This window comes from Haemorhous mexicanus, chromosome 9 (genome assembly GCF_027477595.1).
Source record: "Haemorhous mexicanus isolate bHaeMex1 chromosome 9, bHaeMex1.pri, whole genome shotgun sequence".
In the NCBI taxonomy this organism is placed as follows: Eukaryota; Metazoa; Chordata; class Aves; order Passeriformes; family Fringillidae; genus Haemorhous; species Haemorhous mexicanus.
This window is the reverse complement of record NC_082349.1, coordinates 30,174,117-30,190,484: the sequence shown is the minus strand read 5'-3', so window position 1 is coordinate 30,190,484 and position 16,368 is coordinate 30,174,117. Positions and strand designations below refer to the sequence as shown.

Genomic DNA, 16,368 nt, shown 5'->3' with positions numbered 1-16,368 from the left:
AAAAAGGCAGAAAGAAAATAGATGAGACTGGGCTGCTGGAAATCATCCTCCTGTGGTTTTCCCGCTGCCCCAGCCTGAGCCCTGCGGCCGCTGCCAGCTCCCAGCCGCCTGCTTTCATGTCGTGACAGATTTGGGGCCTGATCCTGCCTCAGTGACACAGAACACGGCCCCCTCCGAGCCAGAGGAAATTGTCCCTGGGCAGGGAACCCCTTCCCAAGAGGCCCCCAGCAGCACCTCGATATTTCATCGCGTGTGAGAGGAAAATCCGTGACATTTTAATTTTTAATCGCTATTAAATCACGGTTTTTCCTCTCTCTTTAGCCACCAGTTTCTTAATTTTAGCAGCGCTGTGTCCTACAGCATCTCTTTCTGCGGGATTTTGGGGAGCCGAGCAGCCTCTCCCCCCACCACCCCCCCCGACAGGCCTTGCTTAGCCTTGCAGACGGGATTGTTAAAAATAAAATTCCGAATATTATTTATGAATATTGTTTTGCAAATCTCACCGGAGTCAAAACTCGTGCCAAAGGCTGCGGGAACACTGCCCGGCTGCCGGCAGGCTCCGGCCAAGGGGCTGGAGCGGGGGGAGTGATTAATCGCCGCCGAGACAGTCGTTTGCCCGCAGCAGAGAAATGAATTGGAAGGTTTTTGCGTGTGAAGGAATGAGGTTTCCTCCCCTCAGAAAGACTTTTGAAGAAATCCCCGGACCGGCGCTTTCCTTGGGCTCGGTGCAGGCTCCGGTACCGGCGGCCCGGGTCCCTTTGGGCTCCGCACTCCCGGACACCCATTCCGCAGCATCCGCGGGGTCCGTCCCTTGCCCTGAGCGGAGCAGGAGGCTGCCCCAGGCCGGGGGTTTGTCTGTCCGGAGCAGGAGGCTGCCCCAGGCCGGGGGTTTGTCTGTCCGGAGCAGGAGGCTGCCCCAGGCCGGGGGTTTGTCTGTCCGGAGCAGGAGGCTGCCCCAGGCCGGGGGTTTGTCTGTCCGGAGCAGGAGGCTGCCCCAGGCCGGGGCTGTTCGTGGCCCGCCGTGCCCGGCGGGGAGCGCATCCCCCCGCGCTGCCCCCGCATCTCCCCCCGCTCCCTTCCGGAGGGGCTCTTGCGGTCTGGGGGATTACTGCGGCCACCGGCCGGTTTGTTTCGTTTCAATCGATATTTCTCTAATTTTTCCCGTCGGGGAGAGGGGCGGGGAGCGGGGAATGGGAAGATGGACCCGCCGCTAATAAATCACGGCAGCGGCGGGGGCCAGGCCATGGCTCGGGTGCGTGGGAGGGAACGCGGGGAGGAGGCGGGGGATTGCGGATCTGCCCACGGGCTTTCGTGGGATCCGGCCAAATCCTGGCGGGATGCACATGTGCGGTCCCCTCCCGGGGCAGAAGGGACCCCCAGATTTCCCCCCGGGGAGAGGTTGGCAGCGAGGCTGCTGCATCGCCCGGGTGGTCCCCGGCTGGAGAGGGGGGCCCCGCGGCCGTGTCCCCCCACCCCGCGGAGCATCCAAACCACCCTGTGCACACAAATAGGGAATGCTGGGGGGCAAAGACAGCCTGGGAGCGCCTCGTTCCTGACGTACCAATTGTACCCATTAACTTTATTCCTGTTCTATAAAATAATTCAGGTAAAACGAGCGCAATAAATGCGAGGCAGGGAGGCAGCTGCCTCCGTGGCAAAGCACAAAGCAGGGTGCAGGGCTTGAATTTGAGATATTTTCTCTCTGCAAACCGGAGGGACATCTCCTGGTGCCCCTGGCAGTTCCTCCTTTTGTTATTGTCGATATTATTTATTATTATTATTATTATTATTATTATCATCATCCCCGTGTGTGCACACAGGCATCACTGCACACGCAGGCACCTGTGCGTGGGGATGGTGCCGTGCATCTACAGCGAAATTGGAAGGAAAATCGGTCTGCTCTCAAAATAAATTAGTTTTCTTTGGAAATTTGAAGATACCCTGTTCTCGGCTGCAGTTGTTTGCTTGTTGAAACTGAGCTGCGTCGCTGCTTTTAGGAAGGGGAAATCTCTCTGTTGGCTTGTGCGAGTGTAGGACGGGTGCACGCAAACGCACCCGTGTTTACATAAATAATCATTTAGACACAAAACGTGTTTCCTGGAGGTGCCCACGCGTTTGTGAAACGGCCCAGAAGAATTTCCTGGGGCCGGTGCTGCGCTGGTGCCACCGCCGGTGCCAGCAGCTCCCAAAAGGGCTTCACAAACCCAGCCTGGAAATCGCGGCTGGTGCCGGGTGCTGGAGGGAGGGCAGCGAAGCGTCCCGGTGTTCCCAAACCAAGGAGGGAAAGAGGCACCTCTAGAAGCCGTAGAATCATTAAGTTTTTGATTTATGGTGCGGTTAATGCGGCAGAAGCAGTGGCCGTGGTCTGAGGGGCGCTGGGGTTGTCACGGTCCAGCCTGGCAGGGATGGGATCAGCTGCCCTCGCGTGAGGTACGCGGCAGGACCCCAAAGGATTTTGAAATAATGTTGATCGAGGCTGGAACAAGATGAGATTTTCCCTGTGCTCTTTTCCTCCTTCTCCCCCCGCCCCCCGCCTTTATTTCCGTTCTCTTCCCCCCGCTCTTCTTTTCTTTTCCTCTTTTTTTTCTTCCGTTCCTTCCTCTTTCTTTCCCTTTCTCCCCTTTTTCTTTCCCATTCCCCTTTCTCTCCCTGCCCCCCTTTTCCTTTTTTCTTTTCCTCCCTTGTACCGTTCCTTTCCTCTCTTCCCTCACGCTTTTTTGTTTCTCCTCTTTTTGCTTTTTTTTTTTGTTTCTGCTTAATTCGCTCCTTTTTCCTGTTTCCTTTTTGAATCTTTCCTTCCTTTTCCTTTTTTTAAAACATTTTTCCTTCCTGTGAATTTTTTTCCCTTCTTAAATATTTTTCCCTTTAAAAAAAAATCTTTTCCCTTTTTTATCTTCCTCTCTTTTTATTTTTTCTTGTCTTTTTTTCCTTTAAAAAAACTTTTTTCATTTTTATACCTTTTTCCTTTAAAAAAATATTTTCCCTTTTTCATAATTTTATTTTTCTTAATAATTTTCCTTTTTTTTTGCATTTTTAACTATATTTTTTCCTTTTTAAAACCTTTCTTCCTTTTAAAAATTTTCCTTTTTAATTTTTTTTTTTTTTTTGCTTCGTGTTTTTTTTGTTTGTTTGCTTGTTTGTTTTAATATTTTTTCTTTTTTCTTTCTTTTTCCCCCCCCAAATCCATCTGCTTCCATATGTGTGAGTCAGAGTGGGGCAACAAGCGGAGTCCCTGCTCGGTGGTTGTGCCATTCCAGAGGGAGGGGAGAGGCAGGCGGGGAAAGCGCGTGGCGGAGAGCAGGACACGGCGTGAAAAACGGGCTGCAGGGAGGGACAGCACCGCCTGTGTGTGTCTGTCCGAGCCAGCCGGGGCTGTCCCGGCGGCTTTTGGCAAAGGTTGGCAGAGGGGGATGCGCCGGGACCCCGGGGATGTGAGGGGCGGCATCACCAAAAACCCCAGGGTGTGCCCGGGCAGGGTTTTGGGAGCCCCGAGGGGTTGCGGTGGCTGACGCTGCTCTTCTCTCCATCCTCTCGGGCAGAGATCCCCCAGTGCGCCGGCTGCAACCAGCACATCCTGGACAAGTTCATCCTCAAGGTCCTGGACCGCCACTGGCACAGCTCCTGCCTCAAGTGCGCCGACTGCCACATGCAGCTGGCCGAGCGCTGCTTCTCCCGGGCCGGCAGCGTCTACTGCAAGGAGGATTTCTTCAAGTGAGTAGTTCCCCCCAAAGGCGGCACCTCCCTGCCCGCCGAGCAAGCGCACCGCTGAATTTTGAGCATAATTTCTCCCAAATCTTCCCGCAGCTCGTTTTTGTTGTTGTTGTTGTTGTTGTGGCAATAAAGGGCATGTCGGCGCTTTGCAGCTGCTGCCAAGTGGACGCTGTTTGTCGGGATGTAACCATGGGAAAGCCCCAAATCTCCCTGCTGCTCCTGTCCCTCCCCCGTGCTGGTGCTCAGGCCCCCGGGGGTGACATCCTGCCGTGGTTGCGGTGGCCCCGGCTCCGCTCGGAGCTAGAGGGCAGGAGAAACCCGCGCAAGGCACCGGCAGCGCTGCCTCTTCCTCCCGAGTGCCTCCCTCGCCTCCTCGGCATTTGCTGATGCTGTTTCTCTCCCTTCACCTTTTACCCCATTCTTTTTCTTTTTTTTTTTTTTTTAATCCTTTTTTTGCTCCTATTAGAGTGAAATCCTCATTTGATTGCCTCGGCAGCTGCCTCTGAGCTGTGCGATGCCCCAGCTTTGGCATTTTCCTGCTCCCACCAGACAGGACAACCCGTTCCCCATTAAAAATTGACTTTGCCTTTAGGATGCTCGGGTTTCTGGCTGCCGGTGAAATTTGGGAGTTTTCCCAAGGGATAGAGAAGGTTTTTTGCTGGGGGTTGGATCCCGGCCGGGGGGTGCCTTTCACTGCTCGGATGCAGCAGCTGCTGCCCCTCTGGGACTGAATCCACCTCCTCGTGCCATCATCTCCCACTCCAGACCAGCCACGCGGGCTGTCCCCACCATCCCTGGCCGCAATCCTGAAGCCATTACGGTTAGTCCCTAGACAGGACTTCCCTGCCTTCCCATCCCCAGGCTCTCCCAGATGCTCATCAGGCATCAGGACCAAAGATGCAGCTCGGATTTCTCCTTCCCGGAGACGGTCAAAGCGGCCACTCCAGCCAGGGTAATAACACTTCACTTCTGATATTTTCCAGCCTATTAATCTCCGAGTCATTTAAATAGTCGCCCAAAAGGTGCGGGTAATCAATGCTAATTGGAGTTGAAAGATCAGCGACTTTCTCAGATGAGGTCCTGCCTGGATTATTTGGTGCCAATCAATAGCAGCTCGGCGCTCGCACCTCACCTTTCCTTAACCGCTCATTGATCTCGGGGTGGGGAACCTGCAGGGGACGTGAGGATTTCAGCCCAACTTCGGAGGCACTTGGCAATGCAGGAGCTGCTTTGGAAAGGATCTGATCGATTTTTGATCTGTTTTTTTTGTCTTTTATTTTTTCCTTCCCCCGAATGGCAGTTCTTGATCCTTGGCTCTGTCCTGGGTCCTGTGTCCCCAGATGATGTGGAAGCACCCCGGGGTGTGGGGACAGTTGTTAAAAATGGCTTTTACAGTGTTCTGTGAGAGGGGGTGCATGGGCGGGGGATGGGGGCTGCAGAGTGGCCACCAGCTCAGCCTTGGGAGCAGAAAAGCATCCTCTCTCCATCCTATCCCTCTCTCACTCCTGCTTTCCTCCTCCCCCCCACTCCCGCCCTCCTTCCTCCTCCCCTCCATTCCCACCCTCCCTCCCTTTATCCTCCACTCTATCCTTTCCTCACATTTCCCTCCCTCTCTCCTCCATCTCCTCTCCACCCCTCTCCCTCCTTCCCCCTTCCTCTTCCACCTTCCCTCCCCTCTGGCTCCAGGAGAGCTGAGGTGTCCCCTGCAGGTGTCCAGGGACTCTCCCTTTAGGATACAAGTCCCGAAAATGAGTCAAACCAGGCTTTCCCTTCTCACTTTCTGCTTCCAGCGCCCCAAAACCCTGCTGGCACCGCTCTTGCCCAGTACCTGCCACCCATCCCTGGGTGACACCTGCGTGGCTCAGGGACAGTCTCAGAGACCCAGCTTTGGTGGCTGTGCCCTGGATTTCTGGAGGGGATGAGCAGTCACGGGGCTTGAGGGTGATTTTTGAGACTGTTCGGGCCTCAGGGGACAGCCAGAGGTGCCTGGAGTGGCTGCACTCCCCCGGCACTCAAATGCCACCGCCTGTCCCTGCAGCCTCGGGCTGGGGCCAAAGGGATTTGGGTTCCTGTTCCTGCTCGGGGTGTTCCTGTTCCTGCTCGGGGTGTTCCTGTTCCTGCTCCTTCAAAGCCGACGGGGCAGATTTATTGGTTTATTCTGACAGCTTTGTCACCCAGGCTGCTGCAGTGCCAGGGTGGCTCTGTGGTGCTCTGTGGCTGCTCTGGGGAGCAGGGGAGACCTCGCCGAGCCCTGTGGAGGCAGTAGGAGGTGGGGATCTGCCCCGGCTGAGTGCCACAACATCTGTCACCAAAACCACCAGTGGAACATCCACTGACTTTTGGTTTCCTCCTCAAGGCACGAGTCACCCTTCATTCAGTGCATTCTCCTCTCGCACACTTTCTGCACCATTCTTGCACGCTCACGTTCACTGCACGAACCTTCCCCACTCCCTGCAGCGTTCCTGGACCATCCTTGCACATTTCTTTCGCGTTGCTCCCACACTCCTTGCACCGCTCTCCTGCCACACTTCTTTTCCCACTCTCACCCCCACCTTGCACGCTGCTGCCACGCTTCTCCCACCCCCCTTGCACACTCCCTGCAGCCGCGCTGGCAGCTTTGCTCGTGCCCCACCCCACCCCACGCCCCTGTCAGGCCATCGTTACGGTGTAAGAGCCCCATCATTCTGCATTAATCTGGGATTCATCACGCCAGCGGGGCGGCGTAATTAATTTATTTGGTATTAATGTGGATGAAATATGTACTGTCCTAGCAGGGGAAAAATCAGGCAGCCTATAAGCATTAGTTAAAAGAATCATTAAAATCAAACCTTCCTCGGCTCCATTAGGCCGGTCTCTCACTCTGAGGAAGATAAACCCCCGCCGTGTGAAGTGTTATGCATAATAAGGTTGATCGCTGGTTTAAACTCTGCCCCTTCTCCCGCTGCCCATCCCGGCAAAGCCCACCTCGCCGGGGGGCTCAGGGTCGCCCGCTTCTCCCCGCAGGCGTTTCGGGACCAAATGCACGGCGTGCCAGCAGGGCATCCCCCCGACCCAGGTGGTCCGCAAAGCCCAGGACTTCGTGTACCACCTGCACTGCTTCGCCTGCATCATCTGCAGCCGGCAGCTGGCCACGGGCGACGAGTTCTACCTGATGGAGGACGGGCGGCTGGTCTGCAAGGAGGACTACGAGACGGCCAAGCAGAACGGTAGGCACCCCGAAAAGGCTGAGAGGGGCACGGCGCGCTCGGGGGCGGCCGTGGCTCTGTACCCGCCGGGCTACCCGCGGGGAGTGGCGCTGCGGTCTCTGGGGCAGCCGCTTTTGGGGAGATGCTCCCCAGGGTGTGCTGCCGCTCGGGGCTGGTACCGGCTCCTTGGCTCGCAGATGACTCCGAGGCGGGCGCGAAGCGGCCCCGGACCACGATCACGGCCAAGCAGCTGGAAACGCTGAAGAACGCCTACAAAAACTCCCCCAAGCCCGCCCGCCACGTGCGGGAGCAGCTCTCCTCCGAGACGGGGCTGGACATGAGGGTCGTGCAGGTGAGGCCGCGGGTGCCCCTCGCCACCCTGCCCCGAGAGAAGGGCGATGCAGCCTCTGGGGGGCTGGGTTTGGAGGATGCAGGGGTCACAGGGGCATTGGGGCGCCTGGAAGCTGGGCTGCGGGGATGATGGGCTGCTGGGTTGCTTGGGGGTGCGGGAGTGGGAGGGCAGGAGTGCTGGCACGCAGGTTTGCAGGGTTCAGGGATGCTGGCTTGCGTGGGGGTGTAGGTGTTGGCGTGCCAGGATGTTTGTGTGCCAGGGTGCTGGCATGCTGGGATGTAGGGGCGCTGGGATGGATGCAGGGGCGCTGGCATGTAAGGGGTGCCAGGATGCTGGAACGCTGGGTTGCAGAGGCGCTGGGTCACAGGCGTGCTGCCATGCAGGACTGCCGGGCTGGCGGGGTGCCGCGGTGCCACCGATGTCCCCATTGCCCGCTCCAGGTGTGGTTCCAGAACCGGCGGGCCAAGGAGAAGCGGCTGAAGAAGGACGCGGGGCGGCATCGCTGGGGGCAGTTCTACAAGAGCGTGAAGCGGAGCCGCGGGGGAGGGAAGCTGGAGAAGGAGAGCTCGGCCGAGGACTGCGGCGTCAGCGACAGCGAGCTCAGCTTCCGCGGTGAGCGCGGCGGCCGAGCGGGGCCGGGGGGCCGCGGGACTGCCCCCGGCGCTGACCCCCCCCGCCTCCGCTCTCCCTCCTGTCCCCTGCAGACGACCAGATCCTCTCCGAGCTCGGCCACAACAACAGGGTTTACGGCTCCGTGGGGGACGTGGCGGGCGGACAGCTGCTGAACGGCGGCTTCTCCATGGAGGGCACGGGACAGACGTACCAGGACTTGCGGGACGGCAGCCCCTACGGCCTCCCGCAGTCGCCGTCCTCCATCTCGTCGCTGCCGGCCCACCCGCCCTTGCTCAACGGGCTGGACTACGCCATGGACGGCAGCCTGGGGCTGGTGGCCCACGGGGCGCAGGGGGTGAGTCAGACGCTGCGGGCCATGGCCGGGGGAGGGCCCACCTCCGACATCTCCACGGGGAGCAGCGTCGGGTACCCAGACTTTCCCACCAGCCCGGCCTCCTGGCTGGACGACATGGATCACCCCCCCTTCTAAGCGCTGCTCGCCCCCGCCCCGGCCCCCCGCGCTCCCCCCGGCCCGCAAGCGCAGCACTGAGGGCACCCGCCGGCGGCTGACCCTTCCAGGAGACCCCATGGGAATTGGCCCTGGAGGGCTGCAGGGAGGGGGGACAGCGCCGGCGATGGCTGGGGTGGCTGTGCTCGGGCGGGGGGCACGGATGCCTTTGGGTGTAAGCACAAGAGAGGCGGCGGCGCACGGCGGGGACCCGGCCGCGGCGGGGCCGGCGGGAGGGAAAGAAGAACAATCGGGGGCGGCAGAGCCCATCCCGGCACCCGCGCCAGCCCCGCACGCCCTGCCCAGCACCGCTGCTATTCTCAAGAGTTATTTTTCCATATGGTGTTGAAACGCAGCTCGGCGCTGCCCGGAGCCTCCGCAGAAAGAGAAGTCTATATTGTAGAAGGGTTTATTTTGCCGGGGCCATTGCCCCGCTGCCCAGGGACCATCCTGCCTGCTCCTGGCCCTGATTTATCCCCGGGCACGCAGGAGCGTCGCTGCTTTGTACCATGGTCACGCGAGGGGAAGGAATAAAAAAAAAATTGCCTCCAGCCCGGGATGCCCGCTGGCCAAGCTGTGCCATGGCAGGGCCAGGCGGGATGCCCGGGGCTGGCACCTGCAGAGCAGCCATCGGAGGGGTGGGTGAGAGGGGTGGGCAACGTTTGCTCTGAGGGCATTGCAAAAAAATTCCTGCCACGCAGGGGAACAGGAATTTCATCAGCTGCAGAAGCACCTGCGCGGTGGTGGGAAGGGGAGGCGACTGGGCTGTGAGATGCTCCTGGTGTGGGTCACCCTCCTCCTTTGGTGCCGTGGGTCTGGTGGTACCGAAGGGTGAGTGCAGGCAGCCAGGAAGGATCCCGGCGGCGTTGGCACATCCCACAAGCCCCATGGGCTCTGCTTCTGGCCAGGCTCACTCAGCACTAGCCCTTGCTCAAAAGCCACATGCCCATCTCCCCCAGCACAGCCACACCCCCTACCCTCAGACATCCAGCCCCATGGATAAGATCCAGCTCCACATTCTCTGCCCCAGCCCCACAGGGATGCCCTGGCCATGGGGTGCCTGCCACCCTCTCTGTCTCTGGGGTGATGTTGATGATCCCAGGCTGCCCTTCAGGGCAGGCTGGGGGTGGATCCAGTTAGTCCAGGCTCCTTCCAGAGGTGTGGAGGCTCCAGAAGCAGAGGGAAAAAAAAAAAGAATTAAAAAAAAAAAAAAAAAAGGAAAAAAAAGAGAAAAGCCACACAAGAAAGCACATCACTGGTCTGTCCTTGTCCTTCCTTGCCCCCCCAACTGGGTGCCTTGGTGCTGCAGGAGCTGCCCCAGCTGCATCCATGTGCCTCCCCCTCCCCAGCCTTGGGTGCTGCTTCGTGCCAAGCTCCCGGCCTTGCCAGCCCTGGTGGAGAGGGGGACGGGGCAGAGCTGTGCCTGCTGCTCCCATCCCCCTTCAACAAGGCCAAATGCCTCCTCCCCTTGCTGTGTAAATTTTGTACAGTTCCAGAAAGTGAGAGTCTTGTTTCCTGGGGGAATAAAAAGGAAAAAAAAAAAGAAACCCAACAAAAAGAATAGTAATAAAAAATTTTAAAGAATAAAACCTTATTTATTGCCATGTCTTGGGGGAGAAACAATCCCCCCAAACTGCCCCCGGATTCGGGCCCAGGGCGTTGCTTTTGTACCCTGCCTCTAGTGTGTTGGCATGAGATGTGTACAGTCACCCCCTCGCCGTGAGGGAAAGCGATGGCAAATAAACTCGGGATGCTTTTTAGCAGCTGCTGTCTTTGGGATTTTCTGTCTTTGGGATTTTCTTCCTCGGTGGGAGGGCAGTGCTCACCACTGGCATCGCCTGCTCCGGCAGTGTTGGCTCTTTGGGGTCAGGACTGCCAGGGTCGTGTCTGGATGGTGGCACTGACATCCCTGGGTGATGGAACCAGTGGCACTGGTCATTGTGTCCTGGTTTGGGGTGGGAATCTCCATGGCTGCCACATGGCAGTCCAAGGCAGCACAGCTTTCCTGCCCCCTGGCAGCAGCGACAGTGGGCACCTGGCTGTGCCATCACAGTGCTCGGTGGGCACAGGTGAGATGGAAGGGCCATGCCAGGCAGGAGGGGCAGAGGGCTCCAAGCCCCTCCATGGGCACCGGTGTGTTGGCTTTCTATATTTTAATCATTTTAACATTTAATGCTTCTCAATTAAAGTGATTTCCTGGAGTAGATGCCAAGCTTAGGGCGAATGCACATTAACCACTTTCTGTATGGGTAGTTAAAGGCACCGAGGGATTTAACAGCAATCTGCAAGGCTGCTGGGGGAAAGGTTTGGCTGAATAAAGCAGATTATAAACAATAATATATGTCTTTCTCTCCTCCCCCCCACCCCCACCCCTGCTTTCTTTTTTTTTTGGAAAGGCTCCAACCTCACAAACAGACCTAAAGTGCTATAAACATCTCCAGGCCTGAGCGCTCGGCCCCAAATGTGCTCTCTGAAAGCACCAGCACCGTGGCTGCTGCTTTTCATCCGGCTTTAACAGAGATTTTTTATTACCCAGCGTGTCCATCAAGGCAGGCAGTGGCTGTGCATTACTGCCCTGCAGAGAGGTGGCCTTGTTTGTCCCCAACCTTGGTGCCACCAAAGTCAGTGTGACCCCACTACTGGGGTTGGCCTCCTTGCTTCATCTGCATCCTGGTGCAAAAGTGCCAGGCTGTGATGAGCCTGGCCACCGCCAGCCTGCAGCTGCCCTGGGCAGGGGCAAGGGGGGCAGAAGCCATGGGGGGTCTTGCTTAATATTAAGTTACTGGGAAATAACCTGCCCAAGCCATTTTGTCCCCACCACGGAGCCTGGCCTGTGCTGTATGTGGTGTGGTGGAGCCAGCACAGTGATTTTGTCAGCGTCAGCAAACACTGGCAGGAGCCACAGACACTGTGAGAGGCCAAATCCCACGTGTGCCTGCTGCCCAGGCACTCCTTAGCCGAGGGAATGTTCCCAGTTATGTTCTGGATGTGCTGCAGAACCCAACGGGGCAAGCAGCTTCCTGTCACAGCCATGGAGATTTCCTCTGCTCCCCCCAGGTTGTAAATCTTGTCTGGGAAAAGCAAACTCATGGCAATATCCCACAGGGAAGCCACAGGCTCCTCTTGCCACTCACCCCCAGAGCAGCAGCCTGCTCCCAGCTGGGAGCTATCCCACAGCACAAACCCAGCCCTGCAGCTCCGTGGGCCCAGCTGGGATGCTGATGAGGCAGCACTAAACCCCGTGGTCAGCCCACATCCACCCAGGCATGGCCACGAGGCACATTTTTCCCTCCTTCTGGGTACTTGACCAGCTGAGAAGATCATGAAGTGTCTGAGACAGACCCAGAAGGGTGGCAGGGTGGGTGCAGGTTTATCTGTGCTCAGCTATTACCAGACCTCAGCCCTGGAGGAGCCATTCCAGGGACAGACACATAGCAGGAGGCCCTGGAGCTGCTGAGGTGGTGTTTAAAGCCATTCAATCCAACAAAGGGGTAAAAGTCCTGTCAGCTTGGAGAGGCTGATTAGCAACACGTGTTGTGTGAGAACCAGACGGACAGACAGACACCTGTATGACCCTGCTGTCTTTGCAGCTCTCCCTCCCCAGGACAAGAGCTCCAGCAGAACTTCCCAAGGGTTATGGCTGCACTGAGCTGCCTCCCATTCTTATGGCTTCCAAGTCACCCTCTGCAAAAAAAAAAAACCCAAACCAACCAAACACATCGAGGCATGATCCCAACACTGTGCTTTTATTTATATTATTTGTTTGGACCCAGGGAAAAAAACAAACAAGCAACCCAAAATTCAGCCTGAACGGGAGAGATGAGCATCTCACCTGGCCCTGCATCCCCACGGAGGAGCCGACAGGTCAGCCCACGCTGCTCTGGTGAGACAGCCCATACAGTACTCGTGTTTGATACCTTAAAATAACACTTGGGGCCTCCTCCAGGCCCTCTCCCCTCTCCCTCTCCCCTCAAATACTGATGAACGTCAGAACATGCCAAGCTCCGATGCCATCCTGCTCAGGGCATGTGCTGGAGAGCCCAGCCAGACTCTGTGCTTTAAAAGGTCCCCTGGAACCCCCGAGGTGTTTGGGGAGGGCAGCAGGGAGGGGGGAAGGGGTGTTTATTGCAGAGCATCTCTGTCTCCCCGGTCAGGGCTGGCCGGGGCCGTGCTGCTGCAGAGCCCGGGTGATGGCTTTGGAGTCCGTCACCTCCTCGGGCAGGCAGCCCTCCTGGTCCCGCAGCCCGGGGTCGGCTCCCGCCTGCAGCAGCAGCTCCACGATGTCCAGGAACTCGCAGGTGGCAGCTGGGGGGGCAAAGGGAAGGGTTAGTGCGGGGATGCTGGCCCGAGGGGGCGGCGCGGGCGTTTCTGGAGCGGTGGCTGTAGCTGGAGGCAGCAAACGCCGGCTCAGCAGCTGGCCCGGCACAGCAGCAGAGCGCGGCGGGGCTCGGAACACAAAGTATCGCTGTGGATCGAGCGGTGCGCAGGAAGGAGAGGGGACAGAGCGAGAGCAATGCAAAGCCAGGAGTCCTGAGGGGGTGCAAGCAGCAGCCAGAGCCTGCAGTCCAGTCAGAGGGGCTGGGAGCCGAGGGATCTGCAGGGCATCACCTGGGACACAGAGCGAGCCTGGAACATCTTGGCTAAGGTTCATTCACATCCAGGACTGGAAACTGAGCCTGGGAAGGGCCCCAGAGTGCTACTGCAGCACTGCAGGGACCCTCAAAGTGCCACCTGGGAAAGCATTCCCTGCCTGCTTCTGTACCCAGAATTTATAAAGCATTCACCATCTATAATGGATCTGTAAGCCCTTGCCCCTCACCTGCCTCCTGCCCCTCCCAGGGAGCAGGCAGCACATCCCAGGCATGACATCTTCAGTACTGCCTCACTCCTGACTTTTGTCCATCCCTTCTCCTTGCACAAAATTCAGATGGTTCATAGCTGCTGGCCACCACTTCCTCGAGCATCAGCTCCAGGTGACTGTGCCCATGGCCTGGGACAGCTGTTAATGGCACACATTTTACTCCTCACACCTTTACTAGCAACTGGTTTTTTCAGTCCTCATTTTCTCTGCCAATATAGAGTCAAGTTCGACCTGAGCTCTTCTCTGTCCTAGGATGTCTTACCTAAGGATGCTAAAGAAAAGAACCAGGAAGATCAGGAAAACCCTTAACACTGAGGAGCTGGACTTGGCTGACATCGGCAGAAGTCCCAGACCCTGGATCTTCCCTTCAGCCTGTGCAACTCAAACCCCAGTGAAGCCAAAACCTGCCTGACAAGGCCATGAAGCTGGCAGCTTCCTCTTGCATTGGTAGCAAATGGTTTTAATCATATTTTGGGTGCTTTTATAAAGCAACCGACTGACTCCTTTAGTAATTAGAGTGTCTTTTGCATTACTCTGCAGTCTTCTGATCCAAAAGGACAAGCAGTAATGTCTCTTTAAAATAAATTCAATGTGTGATTGGAGTTTATATTGAAAGGATAAAAAAGGGGTCAAAAAGGGGAAACAGGTCGGTGAGGAAGTAGATGGGGGTGTGGGTGAGGCTGAGCTGAAGGGGGGCACATCCCTCTGCAGAAAATGACTTCCAGAGGTGCCAAGGAAGGTATGGGGGCAGCTTCTGGGGATGGGGAGCTGGTCCCCACAGGGAAAGGTGGCTTTCTCGTCTGGTGCCATGTCCTTGAGCAGGCTGGGGACATCCCTGGGGACGAGCAGAGCTGCTGGATTTATCACACCCTGGGACCCTCGATTTGTCAAGGGCCAGAGCGGCAGCCCTGACACTGGCACGGGTGAAGATGAATTTCCATTCGGCGAAGTTCGCCTCCCGACTCCATTAATCCTCAGGGTTCAGATGATGAATTTTTTTTTATTATTTATTTTCCCTCCAGCGTCCCCTCCCACTGCCCTGCGGCGCAGACAGGGCCGAACAGATGGCGCTTTGCAGGGAAGCCGGAGCGCCCGGGAGGATGCAGAGCCGGCCCGCTCCGCGGCCGCCGCTGCTCGGAGAAGCCTTGATTTCCTCTGGGAGAGGCGGCAGCAATGATTTCAGTGTTCCCCGCGAGCGGCTGGATGGATGGCGAGGAGCCGAGGAGAAGGGGCTGCTCAGCACCGAGCACGCAGCCAGGGCTCCAGCCGCGGCTCCCCCGGGGCCGGGGCCGCCGCTGGCCTCCGCTTAACCCGCGATTAAAGGCGGGGGCAGCGGCCGTCGGAAGGAGCCGGGATTTACAACCCCCAGCAGGATGCGGTCTGACACCGGCTGTAATCAGGAGAGCTGTCACCACAAGGACAGCTGTCAGGCCACGCTGCCGGCTCATAAAAAGGGATGCAGACACCCTAAAAGCAGGGACTGCCTTGCTGATGGGATTTAACCCTTCCCTGGACTCCAGCAAAAGGGAGGGCCTTGAGAAGGCACTGCTCTGCTCAGAGCTGGTGTCCACAGGGGCTCTCCTGCCTCCCCACTGCAATTAATGACTCGGTTGTGAAGTGCTGACTGAAATGGGACTGGGAGGGGACAGGGAGCTCCAGTTTCAGGCCAACAGCCACTTGAATCCAACCCAGTCACCCATTTAAGAAGCTGTTTCCAAGCTCGGGTGATTTATGGCCAGATCAGCAAGAAAGGGAATGAGGATGTCCTGGGGGCAGTGACGGCCACCAGGGACAGCTGGGCACCCGTGGGAACACCAGACCTGTGTGCCAGTGACCCAGAGAGGCTTCCCAAAGATGATATACAGGGAGGAGAGAGAGGACAATACTCAAGGGGAAGAAAAGATTTCAACACTTCACAAACATTTGGAAAGAAAATCCTGGGAAACTGTAGATATTGAAACACCTGACCTGGAAGGGTGGATCAGGGAAACCATTTCTGAAAAAATGTTCATTATATCAGTTATGTTTGCTTGTGTTGAACAACTGCCTCAGCCCCCAGCCAGAGGGATCCATCTGCATGGAATTTAAACTCAGGTGATGCATCCACCTTTTCCTTTCACACACTGGGCTTGCTTGAAGCAAGTGCTCTTGGATAACTTACACATGTGCTATGCTTTTGCACAACCAGCTGTGAACTCCTCAGTCCTGGAGTTGGGAAAGCATCTTCCCAGGAGAGAGAATGCCCGAAGTGTGGAATGGCTTAGGAAGAGAAAGAGGCACTGTGGCATTTTAAGTGCTGTCCATCTGTGGACAACGTTGTGCTAAGCAACAGATTCACTATTCCAGTCACAGTGATTGGGAATTTGAAAAATTGAGTATCCTACAGGAAAGATCCTACAGGGAGAAATCACACATTATTGTAACTACAGTCTTGGTTCAGGGGCCCTGGAATCTGGGAGTTTAGCTCCAGATCCAAATGCTGTGCCTTGGATTGATGTCTGTAAAGCAATTTTGCTATTTTGCTAATGTCCTTGTGGAGAGATCAAGAAGAGAGAGAAAGACACAAACACTTCAGAATGACAAGTATGCTCTTAATTACCATGACAGGCATCAAGAGAGAGTACAAGACAATAACTGGCTATGTCTTAATTTTGGGAAAAAGATTATGATCCAGATTAAATTGATACTTTTTTCCTATTCCCCGCACATCAGCACCACACACATCACTTCAGTCTCTGCTCTTCTCATTTGAAGATAGAACAATCTTCCAATTAAATCACGTATCTAATTAGCCTGTAATTGTAGGAGGGACACCAGCTGGGACTTGCCTCTGCTGATTTTGGTAGTAGAGAAGCTGCTGCTCTCTCAGCTGTGATCAAACAGGTTTGTCACCAGGACACATGAAGGTGGAGGCCACCTTGTTTGTCCCCTTCCCCTGACCTCTGTAACCAGTTAAAACTGGCAGGGACCCTCCCTGAAGGCCAAGGGATTTGGCATCCCCTAACCAGAGCCCCTCCTGGCTCTGCAGGTGGCACACCAACATCCTGGAGACACAGAGGTGCACAGGGAAACTCTGCATCATTAATTGAGGGAAAAGGAAGGCTTTAAGGTGACATTTGCAGAGGAGAATGAAGGGAGG

The 16,368-nt window shown here is 56.5% G+C and overlaps 2 protein-coding genes across 6 annotated transcripts in view; one reads left to right on the top strand and one right to left on the bottom strand.

Moving 5' to 3' along the window:
* The first annotated feature begins 1,854 nt into the window (after positions 1 to 1,854).
* LHX4 (LIM homeobox 4) lies at positions 1,855 to 8,828 on the top strand. The gene is made up of 6 exons (XM_059854856.1): positions 1,855 to 1,894; positions 3,540 to 3,711; positions 6,715 to 6,917; positions 7,094 to 7,248; positions 7,689 to 7,860; positions 7,953 to 8,828. The coding sequence occupies exons 1-6, from the start codon at positions 1,855 to 1,857 to the stop codon at positions 8,348 to 8,350; spliced, it is 1,140 nt and encodes a 379-aa protein (XP_059710839.1). The 3' UTR covers positions 8,351 to 8,828.
* Positions 8,829 to 12,098: 3,270 nt separating this feature from the next.
* The window catches only part of ACBD6 (acyl-CoA binding domain containing 6), an 80,931-nt gene continuing 76,661 nt past the window's right edge, over positions 12,099 to 16,368 (bottom strand). For all 5 annotated transcript variants that reach the window (XM_059854749.1, XM_059854750.1, XM_059854752.1 and 2 more), the window contains one exon: positions 12,099 to 12,673. In XM_059854749.1, coding sequence (XP_059710732.1) covers positions 12,519 to 12,673 — 155 coding nt within the window. In that variant the 3' untranslated portion in view covers positions 12,099 to 12,518. The remainder of the gene's footprint in view (positions 12,674 to 16,368) is intronic.

What these genes read in the sequence shown, in the direction of transcription:
- LHX4 (XM_059854856.1), top strand. Translation starts at nt 1,855, where the DNA reads ATGGTGCCGTGCATCTACAGCGAAATTGGAAGGAAAATCG. An exon ending in CGAAATTGGAAGGAAAATCG is followed by an intron (nt 1,895 to 3,539) that starts GTCTGCTCTCAA and finishes CCTCTCGGGCAG; the next exon opens with AGATCCCCCAGTGCGCCGGC. An exon ending in CAGCGAGCTCAGCTTCCGCG is followed by an intron (nt 7,861 to 7,952) that starts GTGAGCGCGGCG and finishes TGTCCCCTGCAG; the next exon opens with ACGACCAGATCCTCTCCGAG.